The sequence below is a fragment of the Pezoporus wallicus genome, unplaced genomic scaffold, assembly GCF_028554395.1.
Source record: "Pezoporus wallicus isolate ANWC-B61680 ecotype Strahan unplaced genomic scaffold, APGP_CSIRO_Pwel_v1 contig_5416, whole genome shotgun sequence".
Lineage (NCBI taxonomy): Eukaryota > Metazoa > Chordata > Aves > Psittaciformes > Psittacidae > Pezoporus > Pezoporus wallicus.
The window spans coordinates 814,951-829,776 of NW_026642898.1; the positions used below are offsets into that span (position 1 = coordinate 814,951).

Consider the following 14,826-nt stretch of genomic DNA (forward strand, 5'->3'; position numbering starts at 1 on the left):
TGGCTTTCACCATGTAAAGCTGACAGGGAACGTGTGTAAGGGGATGCTGCAGTGTCCCCCTTATTGCCCCTCAGCCCATGCCTGTGTGCTGCAGGTTCTGCACTGCTGTGTGAATGGCTCCAGCACCTACACCCAGCAGAGCCACTACGTGCTCAGCCTGGCAGACCTCTCCTCCAGCGACTACGACCCGTTCCTGCCGCTGGGCAACGTGAGGAGCTCGGAGCCAGCCCAGTGCCACTCCTCCACAGACCTGGGCAACCTGCTCACGGTCGCTGAGGGTAAGAGCTCAGTGTGGTGGGGACCAGCGCATCAGCCCTCAGCAGCTGGGGAATGGGGCTTCCCGGGGCACAGCTCTTCCTGGAAAATGTGCTCTTTCCTTTGGGTTCGTGCGTGTACTTCTAGTTCTAACAGAAATGTTGGAAACATTAAAATATAATTTTAATGCCACAGAGAGGCTGCGAGGGCTGGAGCAGCTCTGCTCTGGAGCCAGGCTGAGAGAGCTGGGCTGGGGCAGCCTGGAGAAGAGAAGGCTCCTGAAGGGGAGAGCTGAGAGCAGCTCCAGTGCCTGAAGGGGCTGCAGGAAAGCTGGAGAGGGGCTTGGGACAAGGGATGGAGGGACAGGCCAAGGGGAATGGCTTGAACCCGCCCGAGGAGAGACTGAGCTGAGCTCTTAGGCAGAAGCTCTTCCCTGTGAGGGTGCTGAGGCGCTGGCACAGGGTGCCCAGAGAAGCTGTGGCTGCCCCATCCCTGGCAGTGTTCAAGGCCAGGTTGGACACAGGGGCTTGGAGCAAGCTGCTTCAGTGGAAGGGGTCCCTGCCCATGGCAGGGCATGGAGCTGGAGGAGCTTTCAGGTCCCTTCCAACCCAAACTGTCCTGTGAGTCTCTGATTCTCTTAACAACTAAGGCAAGCTTCTCCAATAGGAACAGAAACGTGCCGATGCTCTGTTTGAATTGCTCCTGCTGCTCCCATCCATCCGTGATGTTTTCCTTGTTTTAGAAAAAAGGAGGAGGAATTTAGAGCTGATCCCTCTGACGGCGCGGATGGTCATGACTCACCTGGTGAATCACCTGAGCCACTACCCGCTCAGCGGAGGCCCTGCCATCCTGCACAGCCTCCTCAGCGAGAACCACGACAACTCCTACGTGGAGTCCTCCGAGCTGTCCTCGGAAGTCTTCCGGAGCCCCAACCTGCAGCTCTTCGTCTTCAATGACAGTACTCTTATATCCTACCTCCAAATCCCCACGGAGAAGACGGACACTGAGCCACCAGCAGCGCCCTCGGACGTCAGGGTAATCGTCAGAGATATCTCAGGGAAGTACTCTTGGGATGGCAGGGTACTGTACGGGCCCCTGGAGGGCTGCCTCCCGCAGCAGAGCCCAGCGAGCGCGCTGCTCGTCTCCAGCACCCCCCAGCACCACTTCATTTCCCAGAAAGACCTTTCTCAGGTGGAAGAGGGAGAAGATGCTCTGGACCAGCTGCTGGAGCGGATTGGTACCACCAGTCCCGAGTGCCTCCTGCATCCCCAGCGGAAGCTGAACGAGCCGGCGCCGCCACCCTTCGGCATGAGCTGTGAGCAGGAGCGCGCGCTCACGGAGGCCCTGATGAGGCAGAGTGCCCAGGAAGAGCAGTACATCCTGAAGTGCAGCTCGGACCTCAGCATGAGGGTGGCCCACCAAGAAGAGCCGCGTCCTGTTGAACCACAGGCTTCCTTCTACTTCTGTCGGCTCTTGCTAAACGACTTGGGAATGAACTCCTGGGATAGAAGGTAGGAAGAGAGGATTCAGAGCACGTTTATGGTCCTCTTCTCACTTCTACCCCCAAACCTGTGCACTCTTAAATTGAGAATGATACAGGTGGGTGGTGGTCAGAGCACGATCTTGAACTTCCACATGTACCTGTTTCAGTGATTCTTTTGAATACACATTTGTAGATTGCTTACAGTAAGAATAATGATAAACCCCCATTTGCATCGTGCTGATTTGATTCCCTTCTCTTGGTATTTGAATGAGGAAATGCTGTGTCTGTGCCGTGCTGCCTTTCCCTTCAACTCCTGTTTTATGTATTCATAGGAAGAGCTTTCATCTTCTGAAGAAGAATTCGAAGCTGCTGCGAGAACTGAAGAACCTGGATTCCCGCCAGTGGTAGGCAAATGGTTACTGCCCACACCATTGGCAAGGGGAGTGTTTCCCAAGGAGCAGTGGGAAGTCACCAAACCCAAGCTTCAGTAAAACTGCGTGTGCTAGCAATATGAATGTCTGTATGGAAAAGGGATGGCTTGTTTCTGGAGGGCTCTGGAGCATGGATGGACAAGCTCTCTTCACTGGCACTAGATACACAGCATTCCCAGTCAGTAGCACATCCCAAGGCACAGCAACCTGTTTCCTGTTTTCTTTAGCTGAGAGGGCAGGAAGAATCTCCAGCTATTTCGTGGCCTTGGCTCAGCTCACACAAAGGACTGTTTCCTGCAGGGCGAGCCCTGTGTCAGGGGCAGCAGTCAGAGGGGTGATGTCCATACAAGTACTCTGCAGCCAGGCAGTGGCAGAACAGAGTGCTGCTTATTGCGTTTGATTCTTCATTACATGACACGCAGCCCTTGGGAAACTGGAGCATTGAAGAGTCCTGGTTTTCTGCTATCCCAACGATTTCCGTACCAAACCCACCCAGGTTGTTTCCAAAGCAGGCAGCTGTCCCTGTTGGCCATGTACAGCTCAGCCCGGGCTCTGGAAGTCAATAGTGGTTTTTCTTTCTCGTACATCATCAGCCTGTAATGAAAATCCTGTAGGTCACGTTAAGCTCCCGTTAACACCTGGGCCAGCACCTCCTTGCAGGGCTGCACAGATGTATGTGATTAACCCTCTAATTGGAACCTGGTCACCACTTCTGCTGCTGCTGCACTCGGCTCTGCTCTTGGCTGCACTGTGGTCATGGGGGAAACACTGGGGAAAACCTACTTCTGGAGCTGGAAGTGAGGGATGTATCTGTGGGCATGGAAGGAAGGGACGTGCAGAGCTAACGGGGGTCACCTGCTCGTTGCTTTTGAGTGCAGATGGTCTAAAAAATAACTCTGAGCTATAGCTTGTGTAAGTTTTGTTTCTTGTATCCCCTCGCAGCCGGGAGACCCACAAGATTGCGGTGTTCTACATTGCAGAGGGGCAGGAGGACAAGTGCTCCATCCTGTCCAACGCAAGGGGAAGCCAGGCCTATGAAGATTTTGTTGCTGGACTGGGCTGGGAGGTAATAGTAGTCACAAATTTAGGCAAGCTTACATACTGGAAACCAAGGGCTTAGATCGCTGTGTGGTTTGTAATTGGGGGGGGGGAGGTAAATTTTAATGCACACTGATATTTAGCACTACTTCAAAGATCACCTCCTTAGCAGAGTGCTGTAAATCCCCATGCTGCTCCTGCACGAATGCATCCTCCCTGTCTCTGAGGGACCCACGGTGCTGTAGGGGACACTTCTGATTTCTGCATCTTGGAGAGCTGGAGCATGACTTTACCTTCATTTTACCTCCTATTAACTCCTTGTGGTCAGGCCTCGTACCCAGCCACAGGAGAGCTTTACAAAGAGCAGACACAGTTGTGTTCAGTTTGCACTGCTGAAATGGTGTGTCAGGGACCAGACCGCCGTGAACGCTTCTGGGTTTTGGATATGGAGAGTAACTGTGTTCATGCTTAAGGATTTAAGGGACACAAGGTCTGCAGGGGAAGGTGGCATCCTCAGTGATGCAGCTGGGAAAACAGACAAGCTTTTGGACACAGGCTTGTCTTCAGAGGGACATTTCTTCTAAATGATCCTCTAGAATAGTTTCTTCTGAGGTTTTTCTTCCTGTACCAACGTCCACTTTGTTCTGCAGCTTTCCTGGTGGTTTGTATTTGCTCTGCACTTCAGTTACTTCTCCGGGTGTGTGCTTGGAGTGGGCTTGCTAAGCCTGCACAGCCCTTGGAGCAGCTGCTCATGACAATGCTGCTGCTTCCTGGCTGTGTTTGCTGGAAGGGAGGCAAAGAGCCACAGAGATAATGACTGGGGCCTAGTTAAGAGGTGGCTGCTGTTAGTAAAGCTCAGATACAGGAGTGGGCAACAGACAGCTCTAACTAATGCTCAGATCACGAACCCATAGGGGAAGGCTTCTCTTTCTCTGGGGTGGCTGCAGAATCATAAAGGGGTAAATTCACCAGGGCTTGATATATAAAGGAGTACTGACGATTGATCGGTCTCTTCACATCCCTTCTCATCCTGCCTTGCCATGGATCAGGTTGATCTGTCCACGCACGGGGGGTTCATGGGTGGCCTGCAGCGCAACGGCAGCACAGGACAGACAGCACCCTACTACGCTACCTCCACCGTGGAGATCATTTTCCATGTGTCCACGAGGATGCCTTCAGATTCAGATGATTCACTCACCAAAAAGGTAAATCACTTCCTGTGTGTGTCACAACAGTGCCTGCAGTTTCCCTGTGCTTAAATCAAAGTTTAAACTGGAAGCAGATTGTGCTGCCTGGTCCTCGCAGGCCATCTTTGCTCTGCCACATGGTGCTCTGCAGCTACATTATCTGGATTAAATGGCATCTAAATTCTGGATTCTGGAACACAATTAACATTTCCATGGTAGCCTCAAATGCCACCATTAGCAATAATATTAGCAATAATTTCATTTGTATGTTGTCTGCCTGCCAAAACTGTTGTAGTTTGGTAGAACAAAACAACCAAATGCAGCATAATAAAACCTTGCAGATGAATCATCCAGCGTGGAACGGCGAAGAAAAGAAGTGAAAGAGAAGTGACAAGCATAGTACCGAAGGCAGCCAGCTGATATGTAAAGCCATTATGCAGTTATTCACAATTCTGACAAGCAGACTCTGCTTCAAAGATGGCCAGAACCCAGCCCAAAATTTTGTTGGTATCAGTGCTTGATCATTTGTCTTCCCTAACAAGGAGTGATGTGAGATGATGGGGCTTGCCAACTGCTGCTCAGAGTCAAAGAAGATTTTAGGTGCATACCAAATCTTTGCCTTTTTAATTAGGATTGGCAACTTGTCCTGCATAGGTTGTTAATGTGTGTTAATAATGCTGCTGCAGCCATCCAGTCTACCATGTGATGCTATTGTGCTCTGAAAATCATCCATAACTATGTCATTGGGTGATTGCATTTGTCCTCTTGGTTTCAAAATAACGTGCTTTTCCTCAAAATCAAAAGGTGGGATTTCTGATCACTGGAGCTGAAGCCTCACCCGGCATTGAAGAGTTAACCAGATCCTTGCTTTTCTTATTGTGCTATCTGGCATTTAAAACAAAAGTCAACAAAATGACATGTTCCTCTTCATGAATGCGACTCATTAGCTTCATATTAGTGGATTTACATGGCTATGGGGAAAATGCAGTCTGAGTACTTCAGGACGGAGAAGTAGGGCTGTGGCTCATGTGAAGAGGCTGTACGGTCTCTGTCACTTCACTAAGGTAGGACCATCTGTATTTTATTGTTCCTGGCCAGTATTTATCCAGCTGCTAGTTAAAAACTCCAGTGATGAATGCTTTCCAGTTTCCCTAGGCAACATATTCCTATGCTCCACAAGAACATTTCTTGTAGCATCTACTTTGCTCCAATTTAAGCCCTTGACGCTGTTCCACACGGATATCGGGGACAGATTATTTTGCAGCAGACTTGCTCATGTTTGAGAGCTGCTGCTATGTCTCCTTCTTCCTACTCAAATTGTGTTCATTTACTCTAATCTTAGCTCCTGGGTTTTGTGGAAATACTGTCTCGCTGTTGAGTAATACGTCACCAGGGAGAGGAGAGAGCACAGTCTGACAGAGCTACCACAAGGGGAGAGAGGGGGTTTAATTGCAAACAGTCTATTTTACTGATTCTCCTAATTCCCACCCACATTAGGGATTAACACAGACATCGAGAGAGTCTGGTTATTCTGTTTAATTGTCTTCCCTGTGTTGGCTTTAGGAGAATTTCTTCTTTGTTAGAAACAAAAAGCAAAAGCAGTTTGTAGTTGCCAGTCCCCAAGTCTTGAAGTGCTGGGAAACCAGCCCAGCTCCAGTACCTGCTATCCACAGAAAACAAGCAAAGTAATTGCTCTGAGACTTAAAATCTGCTGTAGGGATGGAGCCCTGCAGGGATCAAACTGCGTGTCCTGTAAAGAAGGACAAAGCTCTGAGCACCCTCGTGGACCTGAGGAGCTGGTGGGCTGGACCAGAGGACTTCCAGAGGGCTTTTTGAAAGGAATAATCTTCTGTGCTTGTGCACAGAACAGTTCTGGTTGATTTGTGGCAGCTCTTGCATAAGCAAGTGTGTGTTCCTGCGCAAATTAGCATAGACTTCTTACCCAGCTTGGCAGACCTGCAGCTAAGGGTGGAGGCAGGATGTGCTTCAGAAGCACTGGAAGATTTCTGGACAATTGATAGGTCTCTAGTTCTTTGAAGATGCTGAGGGATGAACTCGCCTGCATTCAAAACCAGCATTTTGAGCACGAGCGTATCCAAACCATCTCTGCAGACAGCATTAAACCTACCGTGGTTCTTAAAAGCCAATAAACATGCTCATTTCTAGAAATTTCTGTTGCAAACCTTAGCTGTGGAGGCCCTGTACTGCAGTACATCGATGTACAGCTACATCGATGCTTTAGCAGCACAGTTCCTCAGGCCACAGAAGTCCCACGTTGATTTTGGCAGCCTTTGCCTGTGCAGAGCACAACCGGCGTGTGCTTGAGGAGAAGCACGTGTCTGCTGTGACATACTCTGAAGCAAGAGGAAAATGTTTGTGTTCCCCCCGCTGTCCGTGCTGCCCTCCTGCATCCTGCAGTACCGGGTTAACATCGCGATCAGATGCAGCGGAGATCACAGTGACTCTGCAGGTCATCACCAGCACTTTAACAGTTCTGCTTGCACAGCGAGCATGGGCTTGGCTCCCGCCTCAGGTTGTTGGGGCAGTTGGTCCAGGTCAGCAACATCATTTCATGTTTATTTCTTCTTCCCAACAATGCTCCCTTTTCATAGCAGTGTGTCAGAGGAAGGCAGATTCCAGTGTCACCCGCTCGCTGCTCCATGTCAGTGTTTGCTGTGCTGGAGCACAGCACAGTGGGCACGGAGGACACTGTTACTGAAGCAGAAAATCAGATGCCAGTCAGGATGCAGTGGGGGCCACAACGTTTTTCTTGCCTTCCCCTGCTTCCATCCGGCAGGGCTGTCCGTGGATAGCGTGTGGGACTCGAGCCCCTTGTCTCTGAGATCTTGATGCTGTTTCTGTGGGCTCTCCTGTGCTTGTTTTGCCTGCAGACAGGCAGCAGGAACTCGGTGCCTGGCTCATGGGCTGGGGCTGAGCAGAACAGAAGGGTTTACCACCTGCTGGCCCGGGAGCTGGGGCAGAGGCCGGATTCTCTGCGATGCGGAATGAAGCAGATGCAGTAATTTTACTTAAATATGTTATTATGGCTCTTTATGTTTACTGCACACAAGAGGGACAATTCATTTCTGCTTTGAATTCACAAGAATAAGTGCACTTCTACTGAGGATGAGCGTGGCCCCTTCTTGTGTAGTGCAGTTGTGATTTGCAGTTTGTATTCCTTTAGTTGAAGTAAATGCTGACGTATTATATTGCTTACTTGGGGAAGGAAAAAAAGAGAGGAAAAAACCCTCTCCAAATAAGTCTGAGCCCTGAAAAAAAATGTTTCTTGGTGGAATAATCAAAACTCAGCAGGTATCTTTGCTGCTGTGGGGTTCTGCAGCATTGGCTCTGAACTGGTTTTTAACCTGCCTGTCTCGTGGCGAAGTGAAGATCAATCATAGTAGCAGCATCCTGCCTGAATTGTACTGAAAGCCTTAAAACCGAGCTGCCGCAGTTGTGAGTGCTTTATTCCATCTTCCCCATTGTCACAGCAGAACTTTTCAATTCAGAAATCTGGTTGCAACCCCATACTGAACTCTTGCTCCTTTGCTGCAGAAATTTGTTAGCTGGAGCTAGATTCGATTTTTAGCAGCTAATCTAACTGCTGTAGGGGTTTGCAAAGTGGGGACAGAGCTGTGCTATTGGATTTGTCCAATTCATTTGACTCCAGGACTATAATTGCACTTATGTCTTACAAGGCTTTTATAGCCTAGGGCTGGCGAGCAGCAGAAAAACAAATTGGCAGTGATACAGTAAGAGTGAAAGGGAATGAAAGGCACACATTATCAGTCTCCAGGCAGCACTGTTCTGGCAGGAAGTTTCTTGGTTAATTTACAAATAAAACTTAGATTTTCGGATGCGTACGCTGTCAGCAGACAATGGGGATGTCAGCCCCCACTGGTACTTAGCAAAAGTAGCAGCCGTGCCTTCCCCAAAGCAGGAATTCTTCAGTCAAACAGACGACTCGTCTCTGGAGCCAGCTGGCTGTGTAATGCAATTAGCGGGGAAAGGAGGTCAGGCCATGAGGTGTGTGCCGTGACCAGCGCCGCGCCAGCAGCGCCGCGCCTGCGGGCGGGGGCAGCCCCGCCGCGCTCCGAGCAGTCGCCGGCGCTCGGCGAGCAACCGGACAGCTCCCGGTGCTCGGTGACCCCCCGAGGAGCTCCCGGTGCGCTCCCGGTGCTCGGTGACCCCCCGAGGAGCTCTCGGTGCGCTCCCGGTGCTCGGTGACCCCCCGAGGAGCTCTCGGTGCGCTCCGGGTGCTCGCTGGGCTCCCGGCACGGCTGCGCTCTCCCCTCCGCGTTAGCGCTGAGCGGGCGCGCAGCAGAGCTCATCCTCGGCCGCGCCGCGCACGGCAGCAGCGGTGCCCGCCGCTCGCAGGCGCTGGCGCTGCAGGGTCAGAGAGCCCGGGCCGTGGCTCCATGCTTTGTTCCTGCAGGCGCGGCTGAGCCCCCGAGCGCTGCCAGCTCGCTCCCGAGGAGCACTTGCGGGCTCCGGAGCTGCCTTCCTGGCACATCTGTGCAGACCCTTCAGGTCAGCAATGAACTGGAACGTCTGAGGGCCCGCGGCTGAGCCGTCTTTGGGTTTTGCTTTAACACAGATCTTGTTTCCTGGCTGCTGGGGGACTTTCTCTAACGGAGTTTTTTCTTCCCCTCTGACCCTGCCCCTCATGAAGGACACGGCCGGGGCCTCTGCCTCCAAACACCACCTCTGCGCTGCTTCGGGCCCCCAGGCAAAGCTCGCTTCTGTCCTTCAGGGCGCAGACTCTGCCCCACAGCGCCTTGTGAGGGAGCAGGGCTGCGGAGCAGCAGCTGGGCTGTTGTCACTGATAACGTTATTACAGTGCTTTTTATCAGTGGCATTTTCTTTCAAGAGCAAATAATGTTTATTAATACCAGTTTTATGTTTGTAGCATTATACCTTATACATGTGATGATTAAAGACCTGTGACTTGGAAACGGTGGCAGGTAGCTTGAGCTTTGCAATGCCTTACAGCCTGCCATGAGGACTGCAGCAAAGGCAGGAATTTATTATTGCACGATGTTGGCAAGATTTGAGGCACAAATCACTCCCTCTCTCAAGCACAGCAGCATCAGTTGATCTGACTTTCTGTTCACTGAATTTTGTTCTCTTGGATGTGGTATAAGTACAAAGTGGTTTGGGTTTCTTCCGCATGAAAAGTGTTTGATTATTAGCAGAACAGTTCCTTGTGGTGTACAAAGGGTCTCTGAAGCAGTGTTTGGACAAAGTGCGATCACTGGTTTATAGCAGTCCGAGGTGAGGCAGTGCAGAGCCTTTCCTTCACAGGTTGTTCTGGGGAAGAGCTGTGTTAGCTCAGGAATTGCCACATGCAACTGGAAAATTGCATCACCTTTAGAGTGCAGTTTCTGTGTTCATTTGTTGGGCTTTCTAAAGCAGAGGTTGCTAAATGTGGGCTTCCTCTGTGTTGTGAAGGCCGTGCCAGAGCTCTGTGTAGTATTGGGCACAGCCTTGTACACTGCAGGCGCTGCCTGCTCTGAATACAGCTGGCTCCCCGCTCAGCTCCCATGGAACACCACAGCCCAGCTTCGGCTGGGGCAGAACAGGCTGGCCAGGCTCCCGGCTCCTCCACATTAAAACCTGTTGTTGCCACACAGATCTCTGGGCTTTTAACAGGAAACTTCAGGTCTGGCTTTTGGGTGCTATTGAGGTGACACGGCTGCGTCTGCCCACGGAAGGGAAGTCCAGGTCTGGTTGTACGTGTGAATTCCTGCTGAGGTTAGGGTGTGTGAGACTGCACCGTGGTACTGTCAGCATCGGTGCTGTGTGGGTGCTGCTTTGTTTTACTGAGCAAGTAAGAAAAGAGAAGAGACTCACAGAAATGAGGGTGACTGAGGACAGCAACTTGTGTTGATGGTTGTGCATGGAAGAAGCTTTAGGAATAGCACTTAGTGATTTTATAAGACAAATGGTTTGTATTTTCTTTAGACAGAACTAAAAATTTCTTTTATTTACACCGAGGGATAGAATACAACTCTTTGCCTGCCGGTTCATTAAATTAAGCTGGGAATCTGGGTCACTCTGCAAACTTGGCTTTATTTTACTCGACTAGAGTATGAGCTGTAGGGCAGGTTGGTGGTTGCACCTGATTCTCACAACGTGTCACAGCTTTGCCATGTTTCTCTCACAGGGAGGGTAGTTTCCCCTGGTGTATAGCAGCAGAAGGCTTTACTTGTAACGGCAGTCGGTGGATCTGGGAGCTAGGGTAGGGCTGATGCAAGGCGGGTGGGGATTTGCTCCCTTATTTACCAGGGAAAATCACTACTTTTTTTTCCTTTCCTCTTTCCTCCCCCCGCCCAGAGGCAGTGAAGAGCCGGGCCCGTTTGGCTGCTTTGTCAGGGCTATTGTGCACATTGTTCAGGGGCTAGCACCGAATTGTGTGTGTCTGGAGGGGAGGGGGGGGGCTTTTAAGCTTTAAGTGGGACTTAAATTCTCTTTCTGCTCTGGGCTGGCATTCTGCGTGTGGATTAAATTTTAACTTTAAAGCTTACAGTTGAAACTATTGTGCGTGGCTTGTACACGATTGCCAAACACTCGCTGCCATCTGTTAGATCACCTCCAGCCCCTCCAGTAACAAAGCAGACCCGCGGCTTTCAGATGCGTTCCCTCCGTCACATTTAGCGTTATCCATATTTTATGTAATTCAGCTCCAGATAACAAGGTAACTGCCACGGCATTTGCCACTCGCCTCTAATTCACGGTGCCCAGCTATTTTCCAGCAAAAAGTCCTTCCCAAAGCCAGCAAGGGGCTATCTGCAATGTAATAAACCAGGAACAGTGGTTAGTGATGGGGTTTCTGGGCATCCTGAGTTGAGGCATTGCATCCTTCTGTGACAGCCGCCTTCTTGAGGCTGCACTATGTTCTGTGGGGTAAGGGTTAGTTCTGGTAGTTCAGATTTCCATGTGAAGTGATTGCAGGTGATGTACATTTACATCTCACACTAATGGCTGGTTTGGTAATTACTTAATTAGCCATCACCAGCGATGCCTTCAGAAGGGAACGAATTCTTTAGCTCATCTTTTCATGAGTAACTGGACAAAACCAATATTTTCGCTTTTTCTGTAATGAAATATTTCTACTATTGAGTGTTGTAATTCAATTTGTAAGCCCTGACCCCTCATAAACTGTTGTTATCACTCTGATTAATAAAGAGCCAATTTGCTGTTGCAGCTTCGTCACTTGGGAAATGATGAGGTTCACATCGTCTGGTCTGAGCACACCAGGAACTACCGCAGAGGCATTATTCCCACAGACTTTGGAGATGTTCTAATTGTTATTTACCCCATGAAGAATCACATGTTTTTCATAGAGATAATGAAGAAACCAGAGGTATGTTTTGATTGATTTACTGCATCTCTCCTATGTGTTATGCAAGGGACCAGTTGTTAAATAAAGCTCAGTGCTTTGGGTTTGTTTTACCAGCAAATACAAAATACAGTCCCTCCATCTCAGTTTAAAAGTATGCTGAGCAATGAGCTTTTATCTTAAACCTGGAATTATGAATAGTGGTGGAAATGGCTGCTAGTTCATGTTACAGTTGTGCTCAGCGCTTAAAGAAATATTCCAGCATTCTCAACCCATAGGAGCTATTGTACAATAAGAACAGTGCTCAAAGTCATTGTGAATTTCCACTATGAGGCAATAACAGCAAAATAATCAAGACATAAATTCCTTATTTGCTATGAATTCACTCCATGCAGCTCGGTTGCTGCTGTACGTGTGGTACCGTGTGTAACCTCATGATGTGACTCAGTGGGATGGTGCAGACACTGGGTATCCTTACATCAGGTTTGGTGTTTTCTGTTCAAATCATTGTTAATGCAACCACATTTTAGACACGTTTTGGAAAGAATGAATTTTTTTCTTTGCCAAATGTCAGGGGTGTGTAGGTACATCTGTCCATATATAGGGAAAAAAAGCTACTTTAATGCTTGTCTGGTACATTATGGATGCAAAAATGTATATAAAATAAGCTTTATGAAAGCAATCAGTGTGATCAATCCCATTTCCTTTATATGAGGGACAATGTTTGTCAAGAGAATAACCAGCTGTGGATAAATGCCTACGTCAGGTATGTATTTACCAGCTGGTATTTTTTGAGTTATGAATGATGGAGTTGTTATATATTGATATTATATATTAGATTATATTATATATTGATGGAGTTATCAGGTATTAACAGCCAGTGGTTTGCCAGTGTATGTTTCAAACTTGGTTTCTACATTGAAATAGTGGTGTTTTCCCTACTTGATTTTGAGCTCTGCAGTGTATTTTGGGGGAGTTTTAGCTTTTCATGTTCCATCAGGAACATCAGGACTTGGCATTACGAACACGCTTGGTAATTCTGTGGAGCAGTGGAGAAAAGCCATGTCATCTTCCATATTAGTCAAAAACACCCACCGGGCAGAAAGAAGAATAGCTAACTGGAAATTTAGTGTTATCCCTACATTTAAAGTACAAACCATTACAATGTAATAAAATTAATCCAGACATTTCCAGGGCAAGTGTGGCTGACCTTTTGTTCACCAGCTACTGACCCCAGGGTGAATGAGAGAGGCTTGCAGAGAGAAATGTCTGTTGTTTGGCTTCGGTCCCTGGTATTTAAATTGCATTCCCTAATCAAATGAAAAGGCTGTCCTCTCTATCAGGTTACAGAATCCATGGCAACATTTGGCCTTTTATATACATAATGTTAGCCTTTTTGTTTGCATCTAAGCAGAGACACCTGGAGCAATGTTAACATTAACCGATTTAGCATTAATAGCTTCATTATAGAAGAATTTCTGATCAGATAGCTGTTACTTTTGTTATATTGCCTCGGCTTGTATTGTTTTCATTTTTTATCTCCCTGCTTGGCAACCGGGCAATGATTTGCAAATTTTTTTTGTCTTGATTAATTAAGCAATATAATTATCAGGAGCCGGGATGCAGTCTTTGCCCGACAAAGCTGCTGGGGGAAGACAATAGTAAGTCTGTTAGTGTGAATGCATTCCACGCGTCACAGATGCATGAGGATATTCTGAACAATGAGACGAAAAGCTGCCTGCAAAAGGGGACAAAGAATGCCAGGCAGACTACACGCGGCACATACCGCCAGGGACATGCTGCGGGTTCCCTGGGACACAGATGCCTCGTTAGATTGCAGCTAGTCAGCAGAGATTAATTCTCAGCCATTTGGTACAATAATTTCCCCGTTCCCCACTCCTTTAACTAGTGCTGCGCGCTGGAGAGGGGCAGCCTTTGTGCTCAGAAGGTTTATTTAACCTTGCCTACTTTTACTGCGGGCAACGGAAATGGTGATTTTTCTCCGGGAGGTTGTAATGAAGCAGGTGCTTGCGAGGGGCTGAATATTAAATTTTGCCTCGTGGAGAAGCCGCGCTGACATTTGGGCGCTCCAGGAAGGGGACGTTTCCCTTCCCTCTCTTTTTCATTGAGTCCCGTCAAAGCCAAACGTGGGTTCGTAGCCACTCAAAGCACCGTTTTCCTCCAGTGGGTGTTTAATTCCGACCCACGGAGAGCGCTGAGCCGGGAGCGCGTCCCTGTGCCGGGGTCCCCCCTCCAGCCCCTGTACAGATGGAAGCTGACGATACGCGACTCCCATTGACTTTAATGACCCCGAGCGTGGCCGCTGGGGCTGCTCGGAATGAATAATGCCCGGCTTTGTGTCAGGGAGGGCGTATGGTCCGGCTGTGCCGCTGCCTGCGCTGCTCCCTGCCTGCTCTGCTCCTGCCTGCTCTGCTCCTGCCTGCACTGCTCCCTGCCTGCTCTGCTGCTCCCTGCCTGCTCTGCTGCTCCTGCCTGCTCTGCTCTGGCCTGCACTGCTCCTGCCTGCTCTGCTCCTGCCTGCTCTGCTCCTGCCTGCTCTGCTGCTCCTGCCTGCTCTGCTGCTCCCTGCCTGCTCTGCTCCCTGCCTGCTCTGCTGCGCCGGCCTGCGCTGCTCCTGCCTGCGCTGCTCCTGCCTGCTCTGCTCCTGCCTGCTCTGCTGCTCCTGCCTGCACTGCTGCTCCTGCCTGCACTGCTCCCTGCCTGCTCTGCTCCTGCCTGCTCTGCTCCCTGCCTGCTCTGCTCCTGCCTGCACTGCTCCCTGCCTGCTCTGCTCCTGCCTGCACTGCTCCCTGCCTGCTCTGCTCCTGCCTGCACTGCTCCCTGCCTGCTCTGCTCCTGCCTGCTCTGCTCCTGCCTGTGTTGCTGCTCCTGCCTGCACTGCTCCCTGCCTGTGCTGCTGCTTCTCCCTGCCTTCACTGCACTGCCCCTGCCTGCCTGCACTGGTGCTGCAGCCTGCGCTGCTGATCCCTGCCTGCACTGCTCCTGCCTGTGCTGCTGCTGCCTGCATTGCTACTGCTGCCTGTGCTGCTCTTCCTGCCTTCCCTGCTTCTTGCCTGTGCTGCTGCTCCT

General features: G+C 49.8%; 1 protein-coding gene across 5 annotated transcripts in view; it reads left to right on the top strand.

Moving 5' to 3' along the window:
- RALGAPA2 (Ral GTPase activating protein catalytic subunit alpha 2) overlaps positions 1 to 14,826 on the top strand; it is a 115,845-nt gene that overhangs the window by 61,710 nt on the left and 39,309 nt on the right. For all 5 annotated transcript variants that reach the window (XM_057433119.1, XM_057433120.1, XM_057433118.1 and 2 more), the window contains 6 exons: positions 95 to 278; positions 998 to 1,766; positions 2,071 to 2,142; positions 3,112 to 3,235; positions 4,257 to 4,412; positions 11,602 to 11,760. In XM_057433119.1, coding sequence (XP_057289102.1) covers positions 95 to 278; positions 998 to 1,766; positions 2,071 to 2,142; positions 3,112 to 3,235; positions 4,257 to 4,412; positions 11,602 to 11,760 — 1,464 coding nt within the window. The remainder of the gene's footprint in view (positions 1 to 94; positions 279 to 997; positions 1,767 to 2,070; positions 2,143 to 3,111; positions 3,236 to 4,256; positions 4,413 to 11,601; positions 11,761 to 14,826) is intronic.